General features: G+C 45.6%; 2 protein-coding genes and 1 long non-coding RNA gene across 7 annotated transcripts in view; 2 read left to right on the forward strand and 1 right to left on the reverse strand.

Moving 5' to 3' along the window:
* GPR176 (G protein-coupled receptor 176) overlaps window positions 1–13,653 on the forward strand; it is a 112,978-nt gene extending 99,325 nt beyond the window's left edge. For all 5 annotated transcript variants that reach the window (XM_084775581.1, XM_084775582.1, XM_084775584.1 and 2 more), the window contains 2 exons: window positions 6,255–6,507; window positions 10,332–13,653. In XM_084775581.1, coding sequence (XP_084631707.1) covers window positions 6,255–6,507; window positions 10,332–11,454 — 1,376 coding nt within the window. In that variant the 3' untranslated portion in view covers window positions 11,455–13,653. The remainder of the gene's footprint in view (window positions 1–6,254; window positions 6,508–10,331) is intronic.
* Window positions 13,654–14,802: 1,149 nt separating this feature from the next.
* The window catches only part of LOC311594124, a 52,762-nt gene continuing 42,937 nt past the window's right edge, over window positions 14,803–24,627 (reverse strand). The window contains exon 3 of the long non-coding RNA XR_014777967.1: window positions 14,803–14,961. This is a non-coding gene — a long non-coding RNA (uncharacterized lncRNA). The remainder of the gene's footprint in view (window positions 14,962–24,627) is intronic.
* The window catches only part of FSIP1 (fibrous sheath interacting protein 1), a 260,080-nt gene continuing 256,212 nt past the window's right edge, over window positions 20,760–24,627 (forward strand). The window contains exon 1 of the mRNA XM_084775575.1: window positions 20,760–20,901. The gene's annotated coding sequence lies outside the window, so the exon portion shown is untranslated. The remainder of the gene's footprint in view (window positions 20,902–24,627) is intronic.

Consider the following 24,627-nt stretch of genomic DNA (forward strand, 5'->3'; position numbering starts at 1 on the left):
AGGAGCAGCAGAATAATCTGAGAGGAACTACAAGTACATAGAGACGATAGGATTGTAGGCAGGAAGGAAGCCACAGAAACAGAACCATGTGGGAATGTGGAACAGGCTTCCTGACAGTGCTCAGATACACTTTTCAACGTTGGGCGTGATTACCTCTGATGAACTGAGATTTAATAAAATGGAAGCAGAGCTGAGGCATAGTACACACTTATAAAAGAGGGTAGTTGCTGAAGACGTAAATGAGACCTAATGTAAGTGGTCCAAAAGAAAAGGATGAATAGGAGGTGGCAGTGCAAAATAAAAAAGAGCTGAAGCCAGGCCTGAAATCGGCTTTTAATCAAGCTGCTTGGCCGGCTGAGGCAGGAAGACCACGAATGCAAAGGTCCTCTGGGCCCCAGAGCCAGGCTCAAGGCAACATAGACCCTGTCTCAAAACAAAAGTGACTTCTCAGTCACAGCCCGAGGATGTGAGTTCTGATCCCGAGCACCCATGCAGAAAGCCAGGCCTGGTGGTACATTCCCACAGGACAGTGTTAGGAGGAAGGGCAGGGGAGGGGCCATTCCTGGAGCTCATCAGTCTCAGTCAATCTGTCTGAATTAGTGAGTTATCAAGGAAGACATCCAACATTGACTTGTGCGTGTGTGTGTGCGCGCGCACACACACACACACACACACACACACACACACACACACACACGGTGGGCGTGGGGAGAGAGAGAGAAGGAGGGAGAGAGAATCTAAAAAGCATCGGAACCGTAGTTTGGTAGAGCACTTAAAGGACCTAAATTCAACCCTCAATGCTGTGAAAAAGTACTACTATAATAATTAACAAATAAATACATAAGGAATGTTTAAAACACACAGAGAGAAAGTTTGCTTACCTCATCAAATTTCCCATCAAAAAGCATTCACCTTTGTATATTGGAGTATTAGAAACAGCTTAAAGAAATCCATTAATATGCGATAGATAACCAGAATAACCAGATATATATATATCTGGGATATAACCAGAAAAATGCTGTTGTCTTATCTAGCTGTTAAGATGATGATGTAGATCTGCTTTTATTTATTGTTACAGAAATATAGGCCATATGATGACAAGATCTTGTGCAGTGTGGGTGGTTTGGTCCTACTGGCATAGACACAGGTCTGTATCTGCGAAAAGCATTCCTAAAGTTTCAAATTGTTAATCACTGCGTGGTTGATTCCTACTTTTTCTTTCGCAGCTTAAAAAAATGTGCTTGTGAGCATGTGCACGACGCCTGTGTGCAGGTACCCATAGAGGCAGGCCAGACAAGGGTGTTGGAGCCCCTGGAGCCGGAGTTACAGGGAGTTGTGAGTTGCTGGCATGGGTTCTAGGATCCCGTGTCTGGACCAGCAGCGAGCATCCTTAGCAGCTGAGCCGGCTCTTCAGCCCTAGTCCATCATATTCTCGTACGTTGTCTGCATTTTAAACATTAGTTATATGTCAGCTTCGCGATCATTTAGAAAGACATTTCACTGGGAAATATGAGAAACCTGAAGTTCCAGGCTAGAAGTAACTAGAGCAGGCACTGGGGCTCCCAGGCTGCACCAGCCACCACAGCCACCACAGCCACCTGGGAAGCAAGCCTCTAGCAGCGCTCTCTTCTGTTCTGCCTGCCGTCTCCTTCCCTGGATAGCTTTTTGTGAGCAACTGCCCCTGTCCCAACTTCCTCTCTCTTCTTTCTAAAATGAAGTGGATAGTTCCAATATACTTACGGCCAGGCCGTGAGATGGGGGTAATAGGGAATAACTAATAAAGCTAATTATAATCTTTATCTATTTCCTGCTCGGCTAGTGGGAGAGACAAAAATATCAGAGAGAGTTGGTTTTTTAAAAAGTTTTTTTTTTAAACTTGGTGAAAGGTTATATCGCTCTGGTGTTGCTGCTTCCAAAGGAAGAGCTGCCCCTGTGGCTGGAGCTCGGCAGAGGAGCCAAGCTCCTCTCTCATTCATCATGAAGGAGAAGGATTTCCTCCAGGCTTGGTGGGTGCTGTTCTTAGAGTTCCCAGAGATTTCTGCCTTTGCCTGTAACGTCGGAGGAGAGGGCGGTGCTCCTCTTTCCATGTAAGGACTCTTGAGTGTGGTGCTCCTGGGGTGCTGGGTTTGGTGAAAAGCTAGGAGTGGTTGGTTGTGGTTACTCTGTGCAATGTCCTGCTGGGCACATGAAATTAAAGATCCCTAGGCTTTCCAACATGTTGATGTGGTAGGGTCAGATGTGAGGACTCGACAGGTTTTAAAGTTTCCAGGTGACCCCAAAGGTCATGTAGGCTTAAGAACTATGGGCTGGGGGCTGCTGGAGAGATGGCTCATCAGTTAAGCAGCAGATGCTCTTGCCAGCTTCCCTCTCATTGCCAGGGCTTCCTCATCCAGGAAGCTGGTCTCAGTGATGCATAGTCCTCCGTAGGCCCCGCCTACGAGCTTGCCCTAGGGCCCCCCCCCCCCCCCCCCCCCCGCAGCGGCAGGAATGTGGTGGCCTCCTGCTGTGGACTTAGTGGAAATGCTTCCCTGGTTGGGAAGAACCATTCGGGAACATTCAGGAGGCTCTGGTGCATGTGCTGCCTGCGATGCTCTGGGATTTGACGGCAGACATGACTCAGACAGCCTCAGAGTGATGCCATGTGTGAGGCTACCAGTGCCCCACTGTGCTACAGAAGGGGACCTAAACACCAGTGGGACAGGGTTAAAACTGTGGACTGAAAATCCTAAATATATGCTTTTAGAAAATTTACAGGGCACAGTTGCACGCGCCTTTAATCCCAGCACTCGGGAGGCAGTGGCAGGAGGATTGCTCTGAGTTCAAGGCCAGCCTGGTCTACAAATTGAGTCCAGGACAGCCAAGGCTACACAGAGAAACCCTGTCTCAAAAAAATGCACACACACACACACACACACACACACACACACACACACACACACACACGTTGTGGGGCCAGGGCAAAACTGACTCAACTGGTCAAGGTGCTTGCTGCAGAATTATGGAGACCTTAGTCTGGTGGCCAGAGATTTCATAATGGTGGTTGACTTCCACATATGTACTGTGGCACCCCCATCCAACACACACACACACACACACACACACACACACACACACCTATTTAGGAAAATCCTTAGGGTTTTAATTCACATTAAGGGAGCAGTTTACTGATGAGAAGTCCCTCAGAGGATAAAGACACCCCCCCCACACACACACACCAAGCAGTGAAGACTGAAGAGACTGGGATGTGTACGTCTATGTCTCTTCATGGGCAATATCTTCCAAAGGGCTTTCCATTAACAGATCATGACCAGACTTTTAAGTCCTGCCTGTAAAACTAGGTAAGGAAGGTGCACCAGTGAAGAAAGGCCCAGAAAGAACTTCAAAATCAGCGGGCATCCATGCATCGTTATTATCACCTTGATGACAGGTGGCATCAGTGTTAGCAACTCTCATCCTGAAGAAGTGGGGGTATCTCTGTGTGTGTGTGTGAGTGAGTGTGTGTCTGTATGTGAGTGTGTGTGTGAGTGTGTGTGTGTGTGTGTGTGTGTGTGTGTGTGTGTGTGTGTGTAAATACTGTTGATGTTTCCTTATTGAGTAACCATCACCAGAGTGCTGTACTGTAGAGAATTCCTGGAAGCAGCTGGCCTGGTACCTAGACACATCATCAGTTGGCTTTCTCTATTCTCTAGAAGATAATAGGCATCATAGAACATTGTGTCTGAGGAGAGCTTGGCAGTAAGTTCTGTACACATTCAGGGACCAAGGCAGCTCCTCAGGATGACCCTGTCTGGAGCTCTGGATACGCTGTGCCCTCCTTAGCACCGTGTTCTTCCCACAGTGCATGGCTCTGCTGTCAGATTGGCTCCTGAGCAGCTTTCTGTGCTGCTCGCTGCCCCTCTCCCCCTCCCTCCTCTGTAGGAGCACAAGAGCAAGCGGTCTCCTTACGTGATGGCCAAGTTACAGAATGGACCTAGTTTCTCACTAGACAAAGGAATAGACTGTGTGGCATACCTGAAGATGGGCTCTAGGCAGCTTTGCAGGCTGCAGGCTCCATGCCTAGGAGTCTGAGAGTTGAGTCCCAGCCCCCTGTGCTGAGGTGCCTTTGCAGTTGCAGGTCCTTAGTCCCTAACAGGCCTCGATCCAGTATGTCAGTTTGACTCGGGAGTTTAGTTTGGAAACTCCGATAATGACATACATACCTCAGAAGGGATAGGTTTACTGTAGGGACTCTTGATTGCTGTCTGCCCATGTATATTTATAAATTCATTTATGTAACAGTTATTTATAAGATGCCTACTTTTTCTGATATGGAGCTATGTGTGGACTTGTAATTGAACAAAAGTGACACGTTTTGTTGTTGTTGTTGTTGTTGTTGTTGTTTGTTCCCCTGATGAAAAAGAGAGCAACAAATGACTAATAGTAACTAGGGAGGTACTGGAAGGGAGCGCTAGGACATTATAATGGAGTACAACGGAGGGAGGACATAGTGTTTAAGACAGAGAGATGGTCAGAGAAGGCCTTTTGGAGGAGACAGTGTCTAAACTAAAAGGACTAAACATGAGAAGGAACCAAACACAAGAAGATTCCAGGAAATCTAGAGACGCTGCCCAAGGGCACTCAGGGGTAGGGTTAACCTTGGCGTAGCTCAAGGAGAGAGCCGATGTCCTGCAAACCTGAGGAGAGAAGGTGTGAGGTTAGACAGGCACACACCAGGTTGTATACACAGGCCCTGGAAGCTGACACATTGAGAAAGGGAGAACGGATCAGGCTTAGTTGGAAAAAGGAGTCTGGAGTTGAGAGGGAAAGGCTCCTTTGGGCCACAGATCTGGAGTCATTGGTATTTTGATGGGGAGCCAAGGGAACAGGCAGGGTAACTAGGAAGAGACTGTAGTAGACTGAGTCCCAGAAAAAGACCAATCAGAGGCTGATGGAAGTGGGAGGGTAGGAGACAAACCAGGTGAATGCAGACTGTGGAAGCCATGGAAGAGAACCAGCAAAGAGAGACGATTGGTGAGGTCATTGTTGCTGCAAAATCTAGAAGTTCACTGTCCAGTGTGTCGGTCACTAGTTACATGTGCTGCTTAGGCGTTTTGGGTTTTTTTTGTTTGTTTTGGTCAACTTGACACAAACAAAGGTCATGTGGAAAAGGGGACCCTTAACAGAGACAATGTCTCTATCAGATTGGCCTGTGGCCAGTCTGTGGAGCATTTTCTTGATTGATGATGAATGAAGGAGGGCCCAGCTCACGGAGGGCAGTGCCGTCCCTGGGTGGGCAGGACTGAGAACATGGGAGGTAGCTTAACCTGACCCTGGAGAGCGAGCCAGCAAGCAGCGTTTCTCCCATGGCTTCTGCTTCAGTTCCTGACCCCAGGTTCTTGCTATAGCGCTTTCCTCGATGACGCTCAGTCACGTGGACGTGGGAGGCGCCTTCTAAGTTGCTTTTGATGATAGTGTTTATCACAGCAACAGAAAGCAAACGAGTCCACGGTGTGTGGCCTCTAAGCACTTGAAATGTGACCACTTTAAACCAAGATAGTCTGGAAGTGTAGAATAAAATGCGCACTAGATTTTGAAGACAGCACACTAAAGCAAGCATGGAAAGTATGTCATCAACAATTTATCAGTAATGATATGGGATTAATTGGGTTAAATAAAATATATCATTAAAATTCACTTGCTTTCTTTTGCGAAGTACTAGGAGGTTGTACACTACACAAATGGCTTATACTGTGCTTCTCTTGGAGTGGTCCCCAAAGTGACAAACTTGAGTAGCTGGCCTGATGGGACCATCCGCTGGTAGATGCACTAAGCCTTGGGTTTGATGACCAACACAGCCTGAACTGGTTGTGAGGAATACACTCAGAAGGGTCAGAAGTTCAAGGTCATCCTGGGCTATGCAGCAAGCTCATGGCCACCGTGGTCTATGTGAGATCTTGCCTCAAAAGAAAAAATAACACAAAAATAGCCTGCCTAGGACCTAGCTGATGGTTTATGCTGTCAGTAAGACTGTGTTATCATTGCAGAGTTGCCTGGAATTAAATAAGAAGTCACTAAAATTTCATGTAGGAGATTTGTTATGTATGTGCTTTAACAAGTGTACATAAGTAGACAATATATTATCCTTGAAACAAACTCTTGTTAAAAGATTTAACCTGTGTTTCTTTCCTTCCTTATTTTTTTTTGTCTTTTTTCTCTTTATTTTAAATCCTTAATTCACTTTTATCTATTTATTTTCTTTTTACATATCTGGCCAGGAAACTTCATGGTGTTATGGTCAACTTGCCGCACAACCGTGTTCAAATCTGTCACCAACAGGTTCATTAAAAACCTGGCCTGCTCCGGGATTTGTGCCAGTGTGGTCTGTGTGCCCTTTGACATCATCCTGAGCACCAACCCTCACTGCTGCTGGTGGATCTACACAATGCTCTTCTGCAAGGTGGTCAAATTCCTACACAAGGTCTTCTGCTCTGTGACCATCCTCAGTTTCCCGGCCATTGCCCTGGACAGGTGACTGAAGTTTTTAAGCTTTTGTTCATTTGTGTTCTGTGTGTATGTGTTTATGTGTGCATGTATATGCGTATGTATCCATGTGTCTCTGTATGTGTGTAGATCTGAAAAGGGCATTTGGTTTTCATCCCTTAGAGCTGCAGTTACAGGCATTTGTGAGCTGCTAACATGGGTTCTGGGATCCAAACTTGGGTCCCCCAAATGATCAGCAAGTACTCTTAAATAAACATGTAACCAGATCTCCAGCCCTTGGTTTTTTTTTTAATGTATTGAAAAATGAGCATCATAAAGTGAATGAAAAGTAGTTGATATCCTATATACAGGTTTATTTTTTAGTTTGCTTATGACTGACCATCAGAAAGAGAAAGTGTGTCCAAAACAGAGTCTTAGAAAGGATGAGTTGAGTTGGACAGTGGTGGCGTACCCCTTTAATTCCAGCACTCAAGAGGCAGAGGCAGGCGGATCTTTGTGAGTTTGAGGTCAGCCAAGGATATACAGAGAAACTGTCTTTAAAAAAAAAGATTAGTTGAACATCCATGAACCGTGCTGAGGAAGGACCGAGGGGTCAGGCTTGCTGCACCAGCCTGGTTGGAAATGGTGTTTGCGCTGTAAGCTGAAGTGGCTTGTTCATCGGATTGATGTCTCTGCAATTAGGGCTCTTTGATGCAGGATAAAAGTAGTTATGAGAGAAAAAGGGAATGATTCAGTTATTTAATGAATGGTTAGATAGCCCCGACAACACCAGAATTTCTCTGGAGGAATGAGTTCTGCGGTTCATGCCGCCTTGTTGGTTCTTTTCTCTCTCATCGTCTTTACTGGGTGTTTGGAAATGGTCTGAATGCTTTAGTTACTGCCATCTTTCATGATGTGAGCACTTGTGTCAGTTTGCCTTCTGGAGGGTGCTCTGGTGCTTTCATTTTCTATAGGGCCCTTTGTGCCATGGCAGGTGTCCTTCTGTAAATCCCCTCTGCTCCTGTAAAGTCTTTTTCTTTTCTTTTTCTTTCTTCTTCTTCTTCTTCTTCTTTTTTTTTTTTTTTAAGGTGGAGTCTCTCTGTGCTGTCTATCATAGCTTCAACTTCCTGGGCTCAAGCGATCCTCCCCTTCTGCTTCTCTATTAGCTCGGATGAATGGTGTATGAGGTGCACGTCACCACCCCTGGTGTTAGCGAGGTGCCAGGTGTTCACTTTTACATCATGGATTCTTTTCTTCTGAAGGTTTTAAAAAATAGCCTTAGGGTATAAAAACCACCCACTCTAAGATTCAAGCACTCTTTGCATTAGTACATCCTTTGAATCGGTCCTGTGCTACGGTCTAGGGTCAGAACTTCTCTAACCTTCCCAAGAAACCTCTTGCCGGTGGCTCCTCTCTCCCGTCCTCCAGGTGCCATGGCCGTCCCTCGGGCAGCCCCTCCAGCTCCCCCTTCAGCTTCCCAGCTCTATGGGTGAGTCTCCCTTCATGAGGCAGGTCACATAAGTGGGTGCACACAGTCCGGGTTCTTTTGTTTCTAGCTTTTCCCACTTAGCATATCAGAGCATGTGTCAGCATCCCATTAATATTTTTATGAGCACATAAAAGTCCGTTGTGGGGCCTACCACAATTTGGTCATTCTTTTACCAAGTGATGATTATTTGGCTTCCACTTTTTGGTTGTTATGAATGCTGAAAGTTGTTTGTTTTTTTCTTCAAGATTTAAAATTTTATTTTGTGTGTATGTGTGTTTTGTCTGTGGTGTGTGTGTGTGTGTGTGTGTGTGTGTAGGTCGGAAGAAGTCATTAGATCCCCTGCAACAGGAATTATGTTCTTTTTGAGCTGCTATGTGGGTGCTGAGAACTGAACTCAGGTCCTCTGGAAGAGCTATAAATGTTTATAACCACTGAGTCATCTCCCCAGATCAGTGAGGAAAACTTCTAAAGAACAGGACTCAGTGAGAATGGAAACTTATTATTTGGATTGTATTATTGTTGTTATGCCACAGATCAGCACAATAATCCTTATTTGCTCTGTCTGGGCCCTTGCTCTTAGACAGAGAAATATGCAAACAATAAAAAAAAATCCTTGTTTTCTTACCAGCTAATAAACCATTGTATTTAAAAACCACCACTCATACAAAAAAAAAGTAAACAAATGCTTTAATAGAAACCAGGCTGATAAATTCCTACTTTATTATTCATAGATACAAATTACTTGCAGGCATCAGTGAGGTGCACGTGAAGAAGGAAAGTGGATTTTTCATTTCCTTGCATTTATTTGCCTCACGACACTAAGTCAGTAAGTTAATTAGGAGGCCGCCCACACTTCCTGCATCCTCTGTACACACTAAGAGCATTACTTATAACAAGCTGTGTGCAGGTCGTACAGTTTACTTCCCACTGTGTGAGGGGATGGGAAAATGATCATGTTCCCTAACAGTGAGCAAATGGCAAGCAGAGGCAGGGCCCTCCTGGGCATGTTTTCATGTGTTAGAGTGGTACCCTCACATGTCTGTAGAGTTGTGCTTGGAAAAGCTTATCTGTATCCTGAGCCAAAGTATTTTGAACTCGTGCATTGTTCATGTCCAGTCTCTTCTTTTCTTCCCTGGGACGGGCAGATGTGTAAAACCCACTTCACAGTGCCCCGCCCTTCTGTGAGCATCATGGCCCGAGTGCTACTTGCATCACGCCTCTCTCTGCCTTGAAACAGCCCCTCCCTGTCCACCATCAGACTGCACAACAGCTCCACTTTCTCCGCTCATTTCCCGGGTAGCCTTAGGTGCTCTAAGCCGAGCGCCTACTCCGGTGGAACCACCACCTTCTGGTTTCGTGCAGTCTCACAGGGTGCAGAGATGTCCCTGCGTATCTTTTCATGTTTGTAACTCAGTCTGGCATCCGTTGCCATCCATTCTTGACCGCCTCCATGAGGGAGGGTCTGCCATCAGGGTAGGGAGGTCAACCCCAGTGTTGGCTGACAGCGGAGTTGTGGGCCAAGCTAATATGAGGAATCTCGCCATAGCTCTGGTGGCTGGCGGCAGCCCCTTGGTGATGGGTATGGTTGTTGGATCTGAGAAACTATTCAATTCTCCCAGCTCACTGATATGAAAACAAGGTACAATTGGTAGTTACAGAATGATCAAGTTATAGCTTGCAGGGAAGCGGGGGAGAGGCCTATATGATTTTAACATCAAATTAATTACGCCGGCATTTCAGACCTGCTGTTTGCTTAGAGTTATGGTGACTGGCTACTGGGCAGATACAATGTGACTGGCTGGATTTGATTGAGATCCATTGCCTGTTTGGGTGTCTTCTGCCAGGAGCAGTCTTAGAGGCTGATAAATCTGCAGTGTCTAGACTGGGGCATGAGTCTCCTTTTGATAAGTTTATAGATACGTTTGTTGTGACAGTGGCTTTAAAATTTCTCAGAGGCTGCTCAATGTAGAAATTTTTACAAGATATCCCTTACCATTATACTGAAAACCAGGCAACCTTCGTGCTTTAAGGATCTATATCCTTTATGTTGAGGGCACTTGAGGTCTTAGTCCTGGTGACGATAATTCTAAGGCTAGTTAAGAATAAATACGTGTGCTTGTTTTCCTGAGAGAATCTTAAAAGTTGCACGAAGACAGGGCTTTTCTCTACATCTTCAGAAAATTTTTATTTTGCTTTTTTGCTTTCCTGGCCTCCCCACTGTGCTCCAGAGTTCTCAAAACATAAGGTCTAGCCTCCTGGATTCCTCAAATGATTCCAGGTGTTCTGGTCATTGTCCCCTCCTGCCTACTTTTGGTAGTTGAGGTTCCCCAAATTTCAAGAGTCTTTTTCTCTGTGAAATGAATTTTGTTCTCCTGTCACGCAGGTACTATTCTGTCCTCTATCCTCTGGAGAAAAAAATATCTGACGCCAAGTCTCGGGAGCTAGTGATGTACATCTGGGCTCATGCCGTGGTGGCCAGTGTCCCCGTGTTTGCTGTGACCAATGTAGCTGACATCTATGCTATGTCTACCTGCACAGAAGTCTGGAGCAACTCCTTGGGCCACCTGGTGTATGTTCTGGTCTACAATGTCACCACAGTTATTGTGCCTGTGGCTGTGGTGTTCCTCTTCCTAATCCTCATCCGGAGGGCTCTGAGTGCCAGCCAGAAGAAGAAAGCCATCATTGCGGCGCTGAGGACCCCACAGAACACCATCTCCATCCCCTATGCCTCCCAGCGGGAGGCTGAGCTACATGCCACCCTGCTCTCCATGGTGACAGTTTTCATACTCTGCAGTGTGCCCTATGCCACCCTCGTTGTCTACCAGACCGTGCTCAACGTACCCAACACTTCTGTCTTCTTGCTTCTCACTGCCATCTGGCTGCCCAAAGTCTCTCTGTTGGCCAACCCCGTGCTCTTCCTAACTGTAAACAGATCTGTACGCAAGTGCTTGGTGGGGACCCTGGTGCAGCTGCACCACCGGTACAGTCGCCGCAATGTGGTTAGTACAGGGAGTGGGGCGGCTGAGGCCAGCCTGGAACCCAGCATGCGCTCTGGCAGCCAGCTCTTGGAAATGTTCCACATCGGGCAGCAGCAGATCTTTAAGCCCTCGGAGGATGAGGATGAGAGTGAGGCCAAGTATCATGGCTCAGATGATTTTCAGGCCAAGGAGGTACCCACCTCTTGCCCAGAGGGAGAACAGGAACCACAGCTTACACCCTCTGTACCACCCCCGGGCACAGTGGACTCTGTATCTCAGGTGGCCCCTGTAAGCCCTGTGGAGCCTGGGGTATTCCCTGATAAGTATTCTCTGCAGTTTGGTTTTGGGCCTTTTGAGTTGCCCCCTCAGTGGCTCTCTGAGACCCGAAATAGCAAGAAGAGGCTGCTTCCCCCACTGGGCAATACTCCAGAAGAGCTGATCCAGACAAAGGTATCCAAAGTAGGCAGGGTAGAGCGGAGGATGAGCAGAAACAATAAGGTGAGCATTTTCCCAAAGGTAGACTCGTAGCAAGGACCATAAGTGCCTGGAAGCAGCAGGGAGCTTGTTACGTTCCTGCCCTCCCTCCGCTCTTGGCTGCAAGCCACGGTGGGCTGACCCCTCCTCTGTGGGCAGCATGCTTCTGAAAGAAAGGGAAGTCTACATAAAATCCAATGTCCTCTTTATTGAGGGAGTATATATCTATATATCTTAGTGGTCTGTGTCCTTAGTTAAACCTTAAACTGTACACTATGTGGTATGGAACAGGTCTGAGGGGCTTCTCTGCACATTCTCTGGGAGACTCTTGCTTTCACTGTGTGTAGCAGAGTAGCAGGCACTCTGAGGATGCCCAAGATAATTATGGCTGCAGTGGCCACAAAGAAGATGATCTGTCTTTTAATTTTTTTTTTTATTTGTTTGTTTTGTTTTTTGAGACTGGCTCTCTCTATGTAGCCCTGGCTGGCCTGAAACTCACTATACAGACCAGGCTGGCCTCGAACTCAGAGAGCCACCTGCCTCTGCCTTCTGAGTGCTGGGATTAGAAATGTGTGCCACAATGCCCAGTTAAGAAACCTATTTGGGTAACTAAATAGGAGTAATAAGTAGTAAAAAGCTTCTGTACTGTGAAGACAGAGCCATGGCATCCAATGCTGGTCCTTGGACTTGTCAATCATCTGGTTCCTGTTTTCCATTACCTTTTATCCAGTCTTCTGGGCCATAAAGGGGGGATGACTGGTCCCACCATATGATAGACATGGCGATGTCTGAGGGAGGCTCTTTGTTCTTGATTGTCTTTGCACCCTGTAAGGCTGGCCTGCATCAAATGTACCTGCTTCCACCAGGCACCTGTGCATTTCCATTTAAAGTGTATTTGATCAACAGTGGGGAGGGAAGCTTTTGTGGTTCTGAAGACAGTCTGAGAAGTGCCCATGATGCAGTCTTTTCTTTCTTTCTTTCTTTCTTTCTTTCTTTCTTTCTTTCTTTTTTTTTTTTTTTTTTTTTTTTTTTTTTTTTTTGTCCTTTCACACAATCAGGACCAAAAGACTAGAGTCAGTGTAGTGGGAATATATTAAGTGAGGTATAGACATCAAGTTAAAAAGCCATTATAGGGAAACATTTGGCATGAAAAGGTGCTGAAGAAATGGGGGCGACATGTGCTGGGTCCTTTGGTAGCGTTAAAGCAAAAATACTTGATCAGGACAAGTGATTCCGCCCCAAGGCTTGTTGTTAATCTGACATGGACAACAGGCCAACCCTGCCAGTCTCACTTTCAGTGTGTTATGTGACTCTGGTTCCCACAGAAGAAATAATCATTGCCAAATGGTTGAACACTTCACACATCATGAGGCATGATGGGCAGGGGAGAGCACTCTCTCAGTAGCCCCGGTTCTCGTGTGTGTGTGTGTGTGTGTGTGTGTGTGTGTGTGTGTGTGTGTGTGTGTGTGTGTGTGTGTACTGTGATCCACTGTGGGACTGATCTACCAGGCCAACTTCTAACACACCCCTCCCCTCTTACATCACGTCAGGAGTCCACTCTTCCTTTTAAGGTGTTTTGTTTTTGGCACTTGTCCTTGGCACTTGGTGGAGCCACTCAGGTGCCTTGAATGGATGGGGGGTTCCTTGCTGGCAACCTTCAGCGAATCAAAGGTGGTGGTCCTAGCAACCCCTGTGTTATCCACACTAGCCCTTGTCCCCTAGGAGGAAGCCTGGTCCATACACAGGGACTCTCCTTTTCTTTTCTATCATTGTGTGATGTCCCATGATTCCTGAGTGTGAACCCAACACCTTCTCCTTGGAGGGGTAGCATCTTCCTTTCTGTTTGTCACCTTGCAGAGTTGTTTGTTCATAGCAGAAACTGGGGACTGGTGCCCCTCTTGAGGTCCTGTGCCTCCCCCCCCCCGCCCCGGCCTTGTGTACATGTCATCCGTAGCTCTTGGTCCTAATGCTGTGTTAATACTGTGACCCTTCAAGCTCATCTTTCAAAGCCTTCTTAATTGTTACAGCTTTTACTAAGGGGAAAAATAATCTGTCAGAAAATTCTATGTACCTGAGAAGAACCTGTCAAGTGTACTCAATGTTGGTGTCATCCTTGACAGTATGTATGACTTAATAAATTCACAACAGCAGAGTGTTGTTTGCCAAATTCTCATGTATGTTTCAAAGAGAAGGTTGTCAAATGTGTTTCTATACTCTTTGAGGAATAACATTTTAATAAAAATTAAAAACCTGTTTCTGGGCTCTAATAATTGTTAAAGCTACCTTCCCTCTTTGAATGTCTCTTTAAACATGGCTTCAAATGAAAGAGAGTTGTTTGTCTTCCAAGAATACAATCACCGCACCGTAGGAGCCTTTTCCCATGCTGTTGATGTTGTTGAGTGAATGGTGACTAATTCCCCGGGGGGAAAATGCAACATTTGAATGAATGTCACAAAGATGGATTCCAGTTGAGTTGATGAGTGGGCTGTGCAGATTGCCCAGGAGAGCTCCATGCCAGCTGTGGCACAAAACCTCATTGACTGCCCAGTCTTTGGAGTCCTAGACTTGGACAGGTGAGGAAATTGCCGTATGCCTCAGTTTCCTTTCTGTAACATGGGATGATGTCTGTGACAGGACCTTATAGTTGTAACATCCTCTCTGATCAGATTTTAACCGTCAGCCCTTGTTGGCTGCATCCACTGTCCTCCCTACTTGCTGCTGAGGCCCGCCTTCTCTGCTCTCTGCCCTGGGAGTCGTTCTTCCTTCTGGAGGTACTGTTTACCTTAAGAACGTGGAAACCAGTGGAAAATACCCTCACTCCCTGCCCTCCTGCTTTATAATTATAGGAGTCAAACGTCTGGTCTGTAGAAGGCTACGTAGATAGAAGTGAATGCCCTACTCCTTTTTATTTTGATCTTTTTATTTTGTTTTGATCCAGCCTCATTTATGCTCGGGAGGGTCACCCCCAAACTTTCCTTCCTGCATGAAACCCAAGGCACACAAGAGAGAGTTCATGAGCAGGCCTGTGGGTTACATGGTGTGACTCAACAGAGTCTGGCCCAGGTAGTGCTGAGTCACTGTTGGGCCGTAGTCAGTACGCTTTTAAAGGAGGACCGGAGAATTAATTTAGAATGTTGTGCAGAGAACCACATTAACTGGTGCTTTCCCAGGTCATTCTAACAATAATAATCACAATGCCGATACTTTGAGCAGTGCACACACAAAAAGACTATTTAAATCCCCAGAGGGAGAAGCCATACATACGCCAGAATATTTCTTTAGGCAAAATCAGAAGCCATAACTGAAAACAAATGCACATAACTTACAATGCCAGTGACACAGAGGATGTCAGGAGCCGCAGACAGCCTAGAGTGGCCTATCTCCAGGCAAGGAGATGCAGGAGCATCACATACTGGACTGCATTTCTGTTGACGCTCACAATCAAGTCTGATTGGTGAGACTGGAGAGATGAGCCTCTCAATGCCTTGGATCTATGGTACTCACCTTATGGCCATGCCTATATCCAGACTTCAGGGGTTGACGTGCACTGCAGGACGTGTCCTGGGGAGGAAATAGTTTATGTTAGTCTGAGTTTTCATGACGGATAAGGATTAATGCTTTCATATTTTTAACTGCATCTTAAATGTTTTGACATTTTTCATATATACAGTGCACTGGGATCATATTTGCCCCATGACATCATCTCTTGTCCCTCCACTCTTGCTAACCACTTTCCTCCCAGCTAGACTCCCATCTACTTTTATGTCTCTTTATTTATGTTTTGACCTAGTGAGTTTAATTAGGGTTGGCTACACAAGCATGGTGGTGGGGGTGGGGTGGGCAGGTTATTTACTGGAGCAGGAGCAGCTGACCAGTGGTTACACCAGTGAAGAAAAATGACATCTCCTGACTGAAGTCGGCCAATGTACCAGTATATAATGTACTAACTCTGTGACAAAGTGATTCACTTCACTCAAATAGTTGCCAATTTTACCAGGCTTATGCCACAACTGATGTACTATATTAGATAGAGTTCTGTGGCCCAAAGAGAAGTGCATCATGGTAAATAGGAGGGGGGATGTGTGAATAAATCAGTAACTGAGATCAGTATGAGTTCCCAGGGCAACTTCAAAGGCGTTTGTGTGGGAAGCTGTTAAAATAAATGGAAATGAGCTCTGATTCGCCAATGCTTTGGGAGCTGAAACATTCCCTCTGCCTTGGGTTCCAACCAGTGTTTCCCCTCATTTGTGCCGAAGGCATCGCTTAGTCAATCAGGAGAATAAAGTCCCCGGGCCTTTCATAAATATGAAACTGTGATCTCCAACATGATTTCACAGAAACCTTCACAACTCTTCACATTCTGAGCACTCAGGAGCCCCTTACTGTCAGATTTAAATGAATTAATGATAGATGAATAAATAAATAAATAATAATAGCCTATGGGGCAGTGGTGAAACTTTTCTGGTGGGAGATTTGCTGTTTATGAGTGCTGTGGCTGGTTCTTATGAATTCCTCTAATGACTTTGGCCAAGGCTGATGTCACAGAAGGCCAGATTTTATACCCTTCTCTCCTCAGTGCCTCCAATCTTGTTTGACTCTAGGAGAGATGGTGAAATTCTCACGCCAGGGGTGGAAGTAGGTGGGGTGCGGTTCGATACTGAGAACCATGGCTCCTGACTTACATACCAGGCATAAACAATCATTCCTTTTTTTTCCAGCTGTATTGATCAGAATTTAGTGATCCCAAATTTACTTCTGTTTTTATTCATTGTGATCCATAGATAATAGGACATCTACAAAAGGAGATGCTAGGACCATAAAACTTTCCAAAACCTAGAGCTCTCTCCCCAGCCAGACTTCAAATGCAAAGGTAGAATAAAATATTTACAAATAATCTCAGAAAACTTACCTCTCAGGGTACTCTTTTTCTAAAAAAACACTAGAGGACATTGCCATATAAGAAGAAGAGGAAGAGGAAGAGGAAGAGGAAGAGGAAGAGGAAGAGGAGGAGGAGGAGGAGGAGGAGAGGAAACAACCAGGGGGGTAGACCTTTAACCAGCGGTTAGACAGAGCGCCTAGGACACTGATGACAGCAATAGTGAATCCTGATGTCCTTGAGAAGTGGACTTTAGGATGACAGTAAATAAGATGTTGAGGTCACCAGTCCATGCTGGAATGCTGTGACCTGAGACATGTCTTAGGCTGCTTGTGTTCCTATGACAGAATATCACAGACTACATGACTTATAGATAACAAACATTTATTTCTCAGTTTTGGAATAGGGGGGTTTGAGATCAAGGTGCCAGCGCAGGTTCCACTGTCTGAAGAGGGTACCTCTGTGCTTCCGAGGCTTCTTCTTGTGGTTGTATCATCTGGAGTGGAAGAGGGCAATGTACTCACACTACAGGAAGCAGAGAAGCAAGTCCGTTAGGTCCATGACGTGTATGTTACACAGGCCATAGCTCCATTCAGAAGGGAAGAGGCAGACCCTCGTGGCCTAATCACCTTGTGAAGGCCCAGCACAGTACAAAACCAAACCAAACCAAAATAAATAAATAAATAAATAAATAAATAAATAAATAAATAAAACAAACCAAAACCAAAAACCCAACCCAAACCAACTCAAACCAAACAAAAAAACCCAGGGAAAAAGAAGGCAAAGGAACGCAGGCAGGTTCTATTTCTATGAGGCCCATAGACAGTGCAGCCTAGATGAAGGACTCTAGAAGTCTTTAGGAGGGGTAGTTCCAAAAGAGAGTGCAACTCTGGGAGATGGCTAAGGTGGAAACAGAGGACTAGCGCTTGCTGAGAAAGCATGAGACCTGAGTTTAGATCCCAGAACCCATGTAAGAAGCCAGGTGTGGCCACATGTGTGTCTGACCCCAGCACTGTGGGGTGCAGAGACAGGATTGGCGGTGGTGCTTGCTGGCCACCGGCCTAGCCGAGGTTTAGAGACACCCTGCTTTGAAGGAGTAAGGCGGACAGTGATAAGGACTTGACTCCCTTTTCTAGCTGCGCATGTGTGTGCATGGGTCTACACCACACACATGTGCCTACACCACACACACACACACACACACACACACACACACAAATGAGAGTTCAACTCATCCCATGGCACCATTTCATGCCTAAGAATGTATGGGCAGTACAAACTGGATTTGGCAACATATTAAAACAAAACAAAAACAACCCCCCACCCCCACCGCAAACAACAAATAAGATCACAGGGTTGGGAGGGGATGGAGAGGTGGATGTGGACCTGAAAAGAGTTAGGGGGAGGGTTGGAGGGTGAGTAAGATCATAATATAGTGTATGAAATCCTCGAAGAATTCATGCTGGGAGCAATGGCGCACATCTTTAATCCCAGCACTAGGGAGGCAGAGGCAGGTGGATTGCTGTGAGTTCGAGGCCAGCCTGGTCTACAAAGTGAGTCCAGGACAGCCAGGGCTACACAGAGAAACCCTGTCTTGAAAACAAACAAACAAAACAAAAGAATACAATTCATAGATGCCCCGCTACGGACCTGGTACAGGAAGGGTATCTGAGAGATACAGGAGGACTCAGCCACAGATACAGGATGGTCAAACAGACAAACAATGAGGCGGTTATGAAGTCCAGGGTGAGTGACAGGTGAGAGGTGGAATACAGACTGGTTCTCAGGGGTGAGCGGTGCTCATACGTGCAGATCAGTGTAAATACCGGGTATTGAGTAAACCAAAGAAAGAACGCTACTGAGAGGACAAGGGAGAAGCAGGGGAGTTGACGATATAAGCAAGACATCTGCCATGACAGGGGGAACCAAATTCTGTCTAAAACAGATAATGCAAAAGACAGAATATGCACAATTACTTAGATCTGTGGTGATATGTAAGTGCCAAAGGGCACGACTCAGATGACAGCAGGTCCTCATTTGTTTGATTTGTTTTAAAGCTTAAAAGAAAAGTTATAATGAAAAATCCACCTACATGTATTATTTTGATTAGAATTAGCAAATGAATGTTCAAAAACGTCTGAATTTTGGAGTTGCACCGTCGGGCTAAACCAAAGAGGAGATGGATGTTTCACTAAAGGAAATTGAAGAGATGGGGAGGCTTCAGGGGCCGGGCAGAGTAACCAAGGGTTTTTGCAGGTGTCCACTGGCTGAGACACATCCTTTGGCTTCGCCCTATGAACAAGGCTGCGACCGTCTATTCTGAACTCTATGGCCCCTGTGTCTTCTGGACGACCAATAAGAAAAAGTTCTCCTTTTGGGTTTACTATCGTTCTTTTGGGACATTGCTGCTTTATTATAGTAAGTTTAACTTAAATAACACTAATTAGCCCTAGAAATCACTACATATTATTTTATAATAACTTATAATGTTCTGGTGAAATATATGCAAACGTACCGAGTGTAATGAACCAAAGCATCCTTGCACTCACTTACTTATTAGTAATTTATGTTATTTACTTAAACTATCTAAAATGAATGCAATGTAAGTCCATTTGCATCAAGCACTCCAAGCCATTAGAATATTATTTAGAGGTTCTTAATTAATTTTAATTTATGAACCCTGCCTTGAAGTGTGTTCCCTCAGTAATATTGAGCTTGTTATCGCCCGCTTTGTATTTATATATGATGTTTCACTAGAGAGTAGTAAGGCAACCCACACACTTTCAGTAGGAAACCATATGATCTCTGCTTTGCAGATGGGAGCTGGAGGCACAGATGGCTGCTTCATTAGCCCTGAGAGATGAAGCAAGTTCGAGACAGCTAAAAACAGTACCGAGGCATTAAAGCCCATTCTTCCCGCTTGCACCCTCCAAAGCACGGATCATTATCGTCTGTCATTATCATGACTATATTTTGAATACCCACTTGGCACATTTTATTAAACTGTACCAGGGACTAGATTAAAATCCTTAATGCTTGGCAGCTGTTTCTCCGCAGCGCTATTTTCTGAACGTCCTCCTGCCTCGCGAGCTCCCTTGTTCTGCCGCAGAGGCATTTGTTTTTGAGTAACTGCCTTAAAGCAGTGAGCTGCTCTGCTGAGACTCTTCACTGGCATCATCTTGTGTCTCTTGGCCTCCTTGCTAATTCTGCATCCAGGTTAGCCTTAGCTGAACTGGAGGACCCCTGCCTCTGCATCGCCCACCATCGCCCACATTTCTGAAGGACATGTGATGCTCTTCATTGCAAGTGTATAAAATACTGCCAAGATTCACTCATTTTATAATGGTAAATATTACTTAATTTAATAATATCATTATGTTCAGGGTGAATTGTCTGGGTTATGACCTTTGCTCCCTAGACATAAGAGAGGAGAGAAGGACCCTGGAGGGTTCAGTTAAATGATTGTGTGCTGGCAAGAATCGTAGGAAGAAAGTGAAAATTAGATTTCAGAGGGAGCAATTTTGATTGATGGATGATGGCAATGTTACTTTTAAAACCTAGCAAAATTCTTTCTCCATAAAATGACCATTTACTGCATATAGTCACAGCACTTAGAATTTAGAAGACCTTAGCCTAGCCGTATATCAGCCCTGTGATTTAATAGGAAGACGCCATCACCATAAGAGTAACTACTTTGCTCAAGATCGTTGAGCAGAATTTATGACCCTCTGAAAATACCTAATCCATAAGAAAGATGTGTGGATGGGAAGCCAATGCCTTTTAAGTGTCATTATCTTTCTGAAGTTTAACTCACTCTGTAGATAAAAAAAAAGATAATAAACATTTTCTCAATGTGGATTTTATTCTCCTTGCTAGTTACTGGGGACCAGTAAGTGGGTATCATATAGTTTATGACCAGAAGTGCCCCAGTTTCTGATGCTTTTTTTTTTTTACCTAAAATGAAAGAGGGGGAGCAGTTGGAGAGTATTTCTGTGGGCATCTAACTGCCACCCTCCTCGGAACCTCTGGGCACGGTTAGAGACATGCTCCTAAGGTTCGCTTGCACAGAAGTAGCTTGCGGGAACACTTACATCCAAACAAGTAACCAGAGAATGAATGAGACTCAAATGGTGCAGGAGTGTGAAGGGGCCGCCCCGGTATAAAACCCCCTGAAACTAAGTTTCAAAAGCTCTACCTCTGGGGCTGGGGTGCAAGATAAGTGAGTGAACCTGTAATGCTTAACACTTGAGACTGGAACCTTCAACAGCGATTCTAACGGCAAGTCCAACTTCAACATGGTGTCTCCAAAACGCTTGACTTTCTCTGCCAGGCGAGATGTCCAGCATGTAAGGGTGCTTGCAACCAAGCCAGGCAACCTGAATTTGACACCCGCCCCCCAGCCCAGATGGTAGAAGAAGGGAGCTAGCTGGCTTCCACACGTGTACACACCTGTGCATGGGCACACACGTGGACTGAATAAACAGACAAAGTAACCATTAAAACCACGTTTTTACTTTCTCTGTTTCTATAGAACGAGGAAACATTTTGGGTGTGATCACCCCCCAAGATTTGGTAAAGGAGCCGGAAGTGAGAAGAGGCTTGCCTTTCCAGAGTCAGTAATAAAGGTGGGTCCTAGAGGCTGCCGCCTCATAAAACGTAAGCCTATCTTTAATCCATTCTGGTAACTTGTGCTATACAAATAGTGCGCGTCCCTTGCGGCTTGGCTTTACTTAATACCTTTATACATGATTGCAGAAGACAAGAATGGTGCCTCTTATGTTGGTGTGAACGTCTTTTCATTTGGGGGACTCTTTCCAAAGAGAGCCGAGGCTGCTTAAAGCGGAGAATCGTGATGGGTCTCCGGGCTGAAGAAGTGGAAGACCCCCATCTCTTTCTATCTGCTGCATCTCCCATGGTTCCAGGTATAAAACCCAGACTGGAGTGACAAAGGGAAGGAACACAGACAAGCTGGGGTTGAGCAGACTGGGGACTCCGCTGGTGAAACCCCAGCACCCCAGAAGCTCAGCATATTTATTATAAACAGTTGAGCAGGAAGGTGGGGTTACTGCATACAGACAAACAAGGAGGCAGGTTAGCTAATCTCAGGAGGGGAGCAGTCTCAGGGCTGTAAGCACCCAGTGGGGGAGAAACTATGGTGGGCATTTTCCACACACAGACCTGATGGAGGCTTTTGGGGTCCTCGGCGTGGCCATGCCTGTGTCAGACAATACACACAGTCTCTCAGGACTTCCCACACTCAAGGCTGCCTCTGCCTTCCACACGTGCTTCCTCTATTGTGTTAAGCAGGAACAAACAGATTGCGCAAGGTTAAGAGCCTGGCCTCTGGCTGTGTAGCTCTTGGCAGAGAAAGAACCAGCCAGCATCCAGTGAAGCGGGATGCATAAAGTGGGTTTGTGTGTTTGTAGGTTGAGTCCTGGGAAGATAAAACATCAAGTAGAATAGTGATTCTGGTTTGTCTATTACGATAAAAATGAAGAGAAAACAGAGCAGACTCCATTAAATAAGGAGTCATGATCAACATTTATCAAGAAGACTAGCTCCTAGTCTACTTCACACAGTGTGAGTTCAGAGAGAAACATTATTATTCTGTTATACATATACATACATACATATACATACACACACACATACACACACACACACACACACACACACACACACACACACACACACACACATGATTGTCTGAGTGGGGCAGCTTGACCTTGACAGATGAACAGGTCTCCCTGGCTATTCACTTACTATTTACTTCTGAGATGTTACCTCAAAGAAAAATTATTTCTGCGCATTGCTGCTTAAGACCCTTAGTGCTGGTTTGATAGTTATTTATCATGTTATGCTAAATGTTTCCCCTCCCTTGACTTTATAGTGAAATATGTACAGAAGGTTTGCCATGGTAAAGTTTTCCATAGCGCACACGGTCACTTCATTTTAACACCATTGATGCTTGAGCTTCCTGGCAAACCAGACAGGATTCAGAACCAATGGTGTCGGAGAAACCTCTTAGGGTTGCCGATGAGGACATTTCCATGGGGGTTTAACTCACGTGGGAAGCTAGACCCTGACAGGGAGTAACATGCCAAAAGCTAGGGCCCAGATAGTACAAAAAAAGGTGTGTGGAGCACTAGCACTCACCCCGCCCCGCCCCCATCCTTTCCTGGGCGTAACCAACCACGGGCTCCCCACCACGACAGACTATCTCCTCCAACCACTAACCCAAACAGCTCTTCTTTCCTTAGATTGCTCCTGTCAGGTGTTTTGTCATAGCAACGAGGCAAAGGTAACTAACACAGAACCCAAACCGCATTTTACATGCGGAGCAAACTACAGAACGAAAGGAACAAACAAAACTCTGATGGGATCAGTTCCCTTTTGGAACCAGTAGGCTTGAAGCAGGCAGCCTGGCACCTGTGTTGGTTTTCAGCCCGGGGTTGATTGCTGCCGCTTTACAAACCATCACATTTCTCCTTGGGCATTCATTATTCATGTGGGTGTCTCGCCCATCCTCCTGGTAGCGCGGAGGTATCCGGAGCAGCGCTGTGCGGTCTCAGCTGGCTTCGGCAAGGGACCTGCGGCTTGCCTCAGGAAGTTTCTGGCAACTCTTTAAGTTTGTACAGGTACAGGGTTGCGCAGGTGACATGACTTTGGAGCCAGCAACTTAATGAGAAGGTTAGGCAGGTGTTACTGACGGCACTTCCTCAGAGAAAAGAAACACCTGTCCCTTTCTTTGACGGAGGCACTTGGCAAGCTGCTCTCTTGAGGGCTGAGTTGAGAAGATGCCCTCCACCCCCTCCAAGTCACAGCAAGAATCAGAACATAGTAGCTTCATCTTCATTGAGTTGATGTTTTAAAAAAACAAATCTCAAGAGGCAGGAGAGCCAGCTCAGCGGTTAGGAGCCCTGGCGATTCTTTCAGAGGACCAGAGTGAAGTTCCCAGCCCCCATGTTGGACCGTTTGCCAACTGCCTATAACTCTAGCTCTAGGGGGACCAGATAACGTCTTCTGGCCTTTAAAGACACCCACATGTGCTCGAGCACACACACACACACACACACACACACACACACACACGCACCAGTGAAAATAAAAATGCTTAAACCTCTGCAAACCCATAGCTCTACTGGTGTGTGTGTGTGTGTGTGTGTGTGTGTGTGTGTGTGTGTGTGTGTGTGTTGTTGGGGGTAAGCACACGTGTGTGAGCTTGAGTATATGCTGGTTATTATCATCTTCATTATCTGGCAAGCCCCACTTGACATTCACAGGCCCTGAACAAGTGAAGGTCACATGACCAACTAACTCCTTTCACTTACCAAAAAAAAAAAAAAAAAAAGCCAAAGTTCTCATTATGGTTTGGAACAATAAACATTAGAAAGCACTAAACCTTAAAACACACACACACACACACACACACACACACACACACACACACACAGATTTTTTTAAAAAAAAATAAAAGTATCCGTTGACCAGGACCTGATTCTGGTCCATATACTTATCCACAGTAGAGAGGAAAAAGAGAGGGAAGGTGCGGGAGGAAGGAAATGGGCGGGGCAAAACACTTCCTTTTTCCTACCTTTCCTTTTAAGGAGGGAAGTGCTGACTGCCACTCTTCTGAGCCATCTCCAGCAGAGCAGCAGCCTCACCACACACCCTCTGAAACATAAACTCCCATCACTGGCTCCCCAGCAGGCTCAGGGGCCAACCGCTCCAGAATCACTATGGTAACTGGCTAAAATGCCCGCTCCTGTGTGGTACCTGGACCTGCAGAATCAGGGAGCAGGGACAAACAACACCCCCAAGTGATCCTCAGATATCACTGGGAACCCACTGGAAGAGGGTTTAGTTCAGTTTTAGTTGCTAAAAACATAAAAAAGAGACTCAACCAAATGGCATCTTATTACTTGGAATATAAGCAAGACACCCTGTTCCTGGGCTTCGTCATCTTAGACATAATTTACTCCTCTGTTCACCCTTGCTTATGGGGACCACACTGTGGACACATTGGACTGGAAGGTGCTGGAAGTTGGTATAAAAAGAGGAAGTAGGATAAAACACACACTTTGCACATCTGCTGTTTTGATATAAATATGTGTGAGAATTTCCTGTTTTTCTAAAATCATCAAATGGTTGCTATTAGCTATTTATAACATGTACTAGTATTTTCAGATCTAATTTTCACTTCTCCCACTTGAATGGCTATTTAAAGAGACACCCAAGCACAGTTCAAGGGACCTGAGATTTCAGGCCACACATCCTAGGAAAACAAGAGCTTTTGAAAGGCGGAGGCAGTCGTTTCAACAGTTAATAGCACCATCTAGTGGTGATTTTAA

The sequence above is a fragment of the Acomys minous genome (assembly GCF_964271855.1).
Source record: "Acomys minous genome assembly, chromosome: 3".
Classification (NCBI taxonomy): Eukaryota; Metazoa; Chordata; class Mammalia; order Rodentia; family Muridae; genus Acomys; species Acomys minous.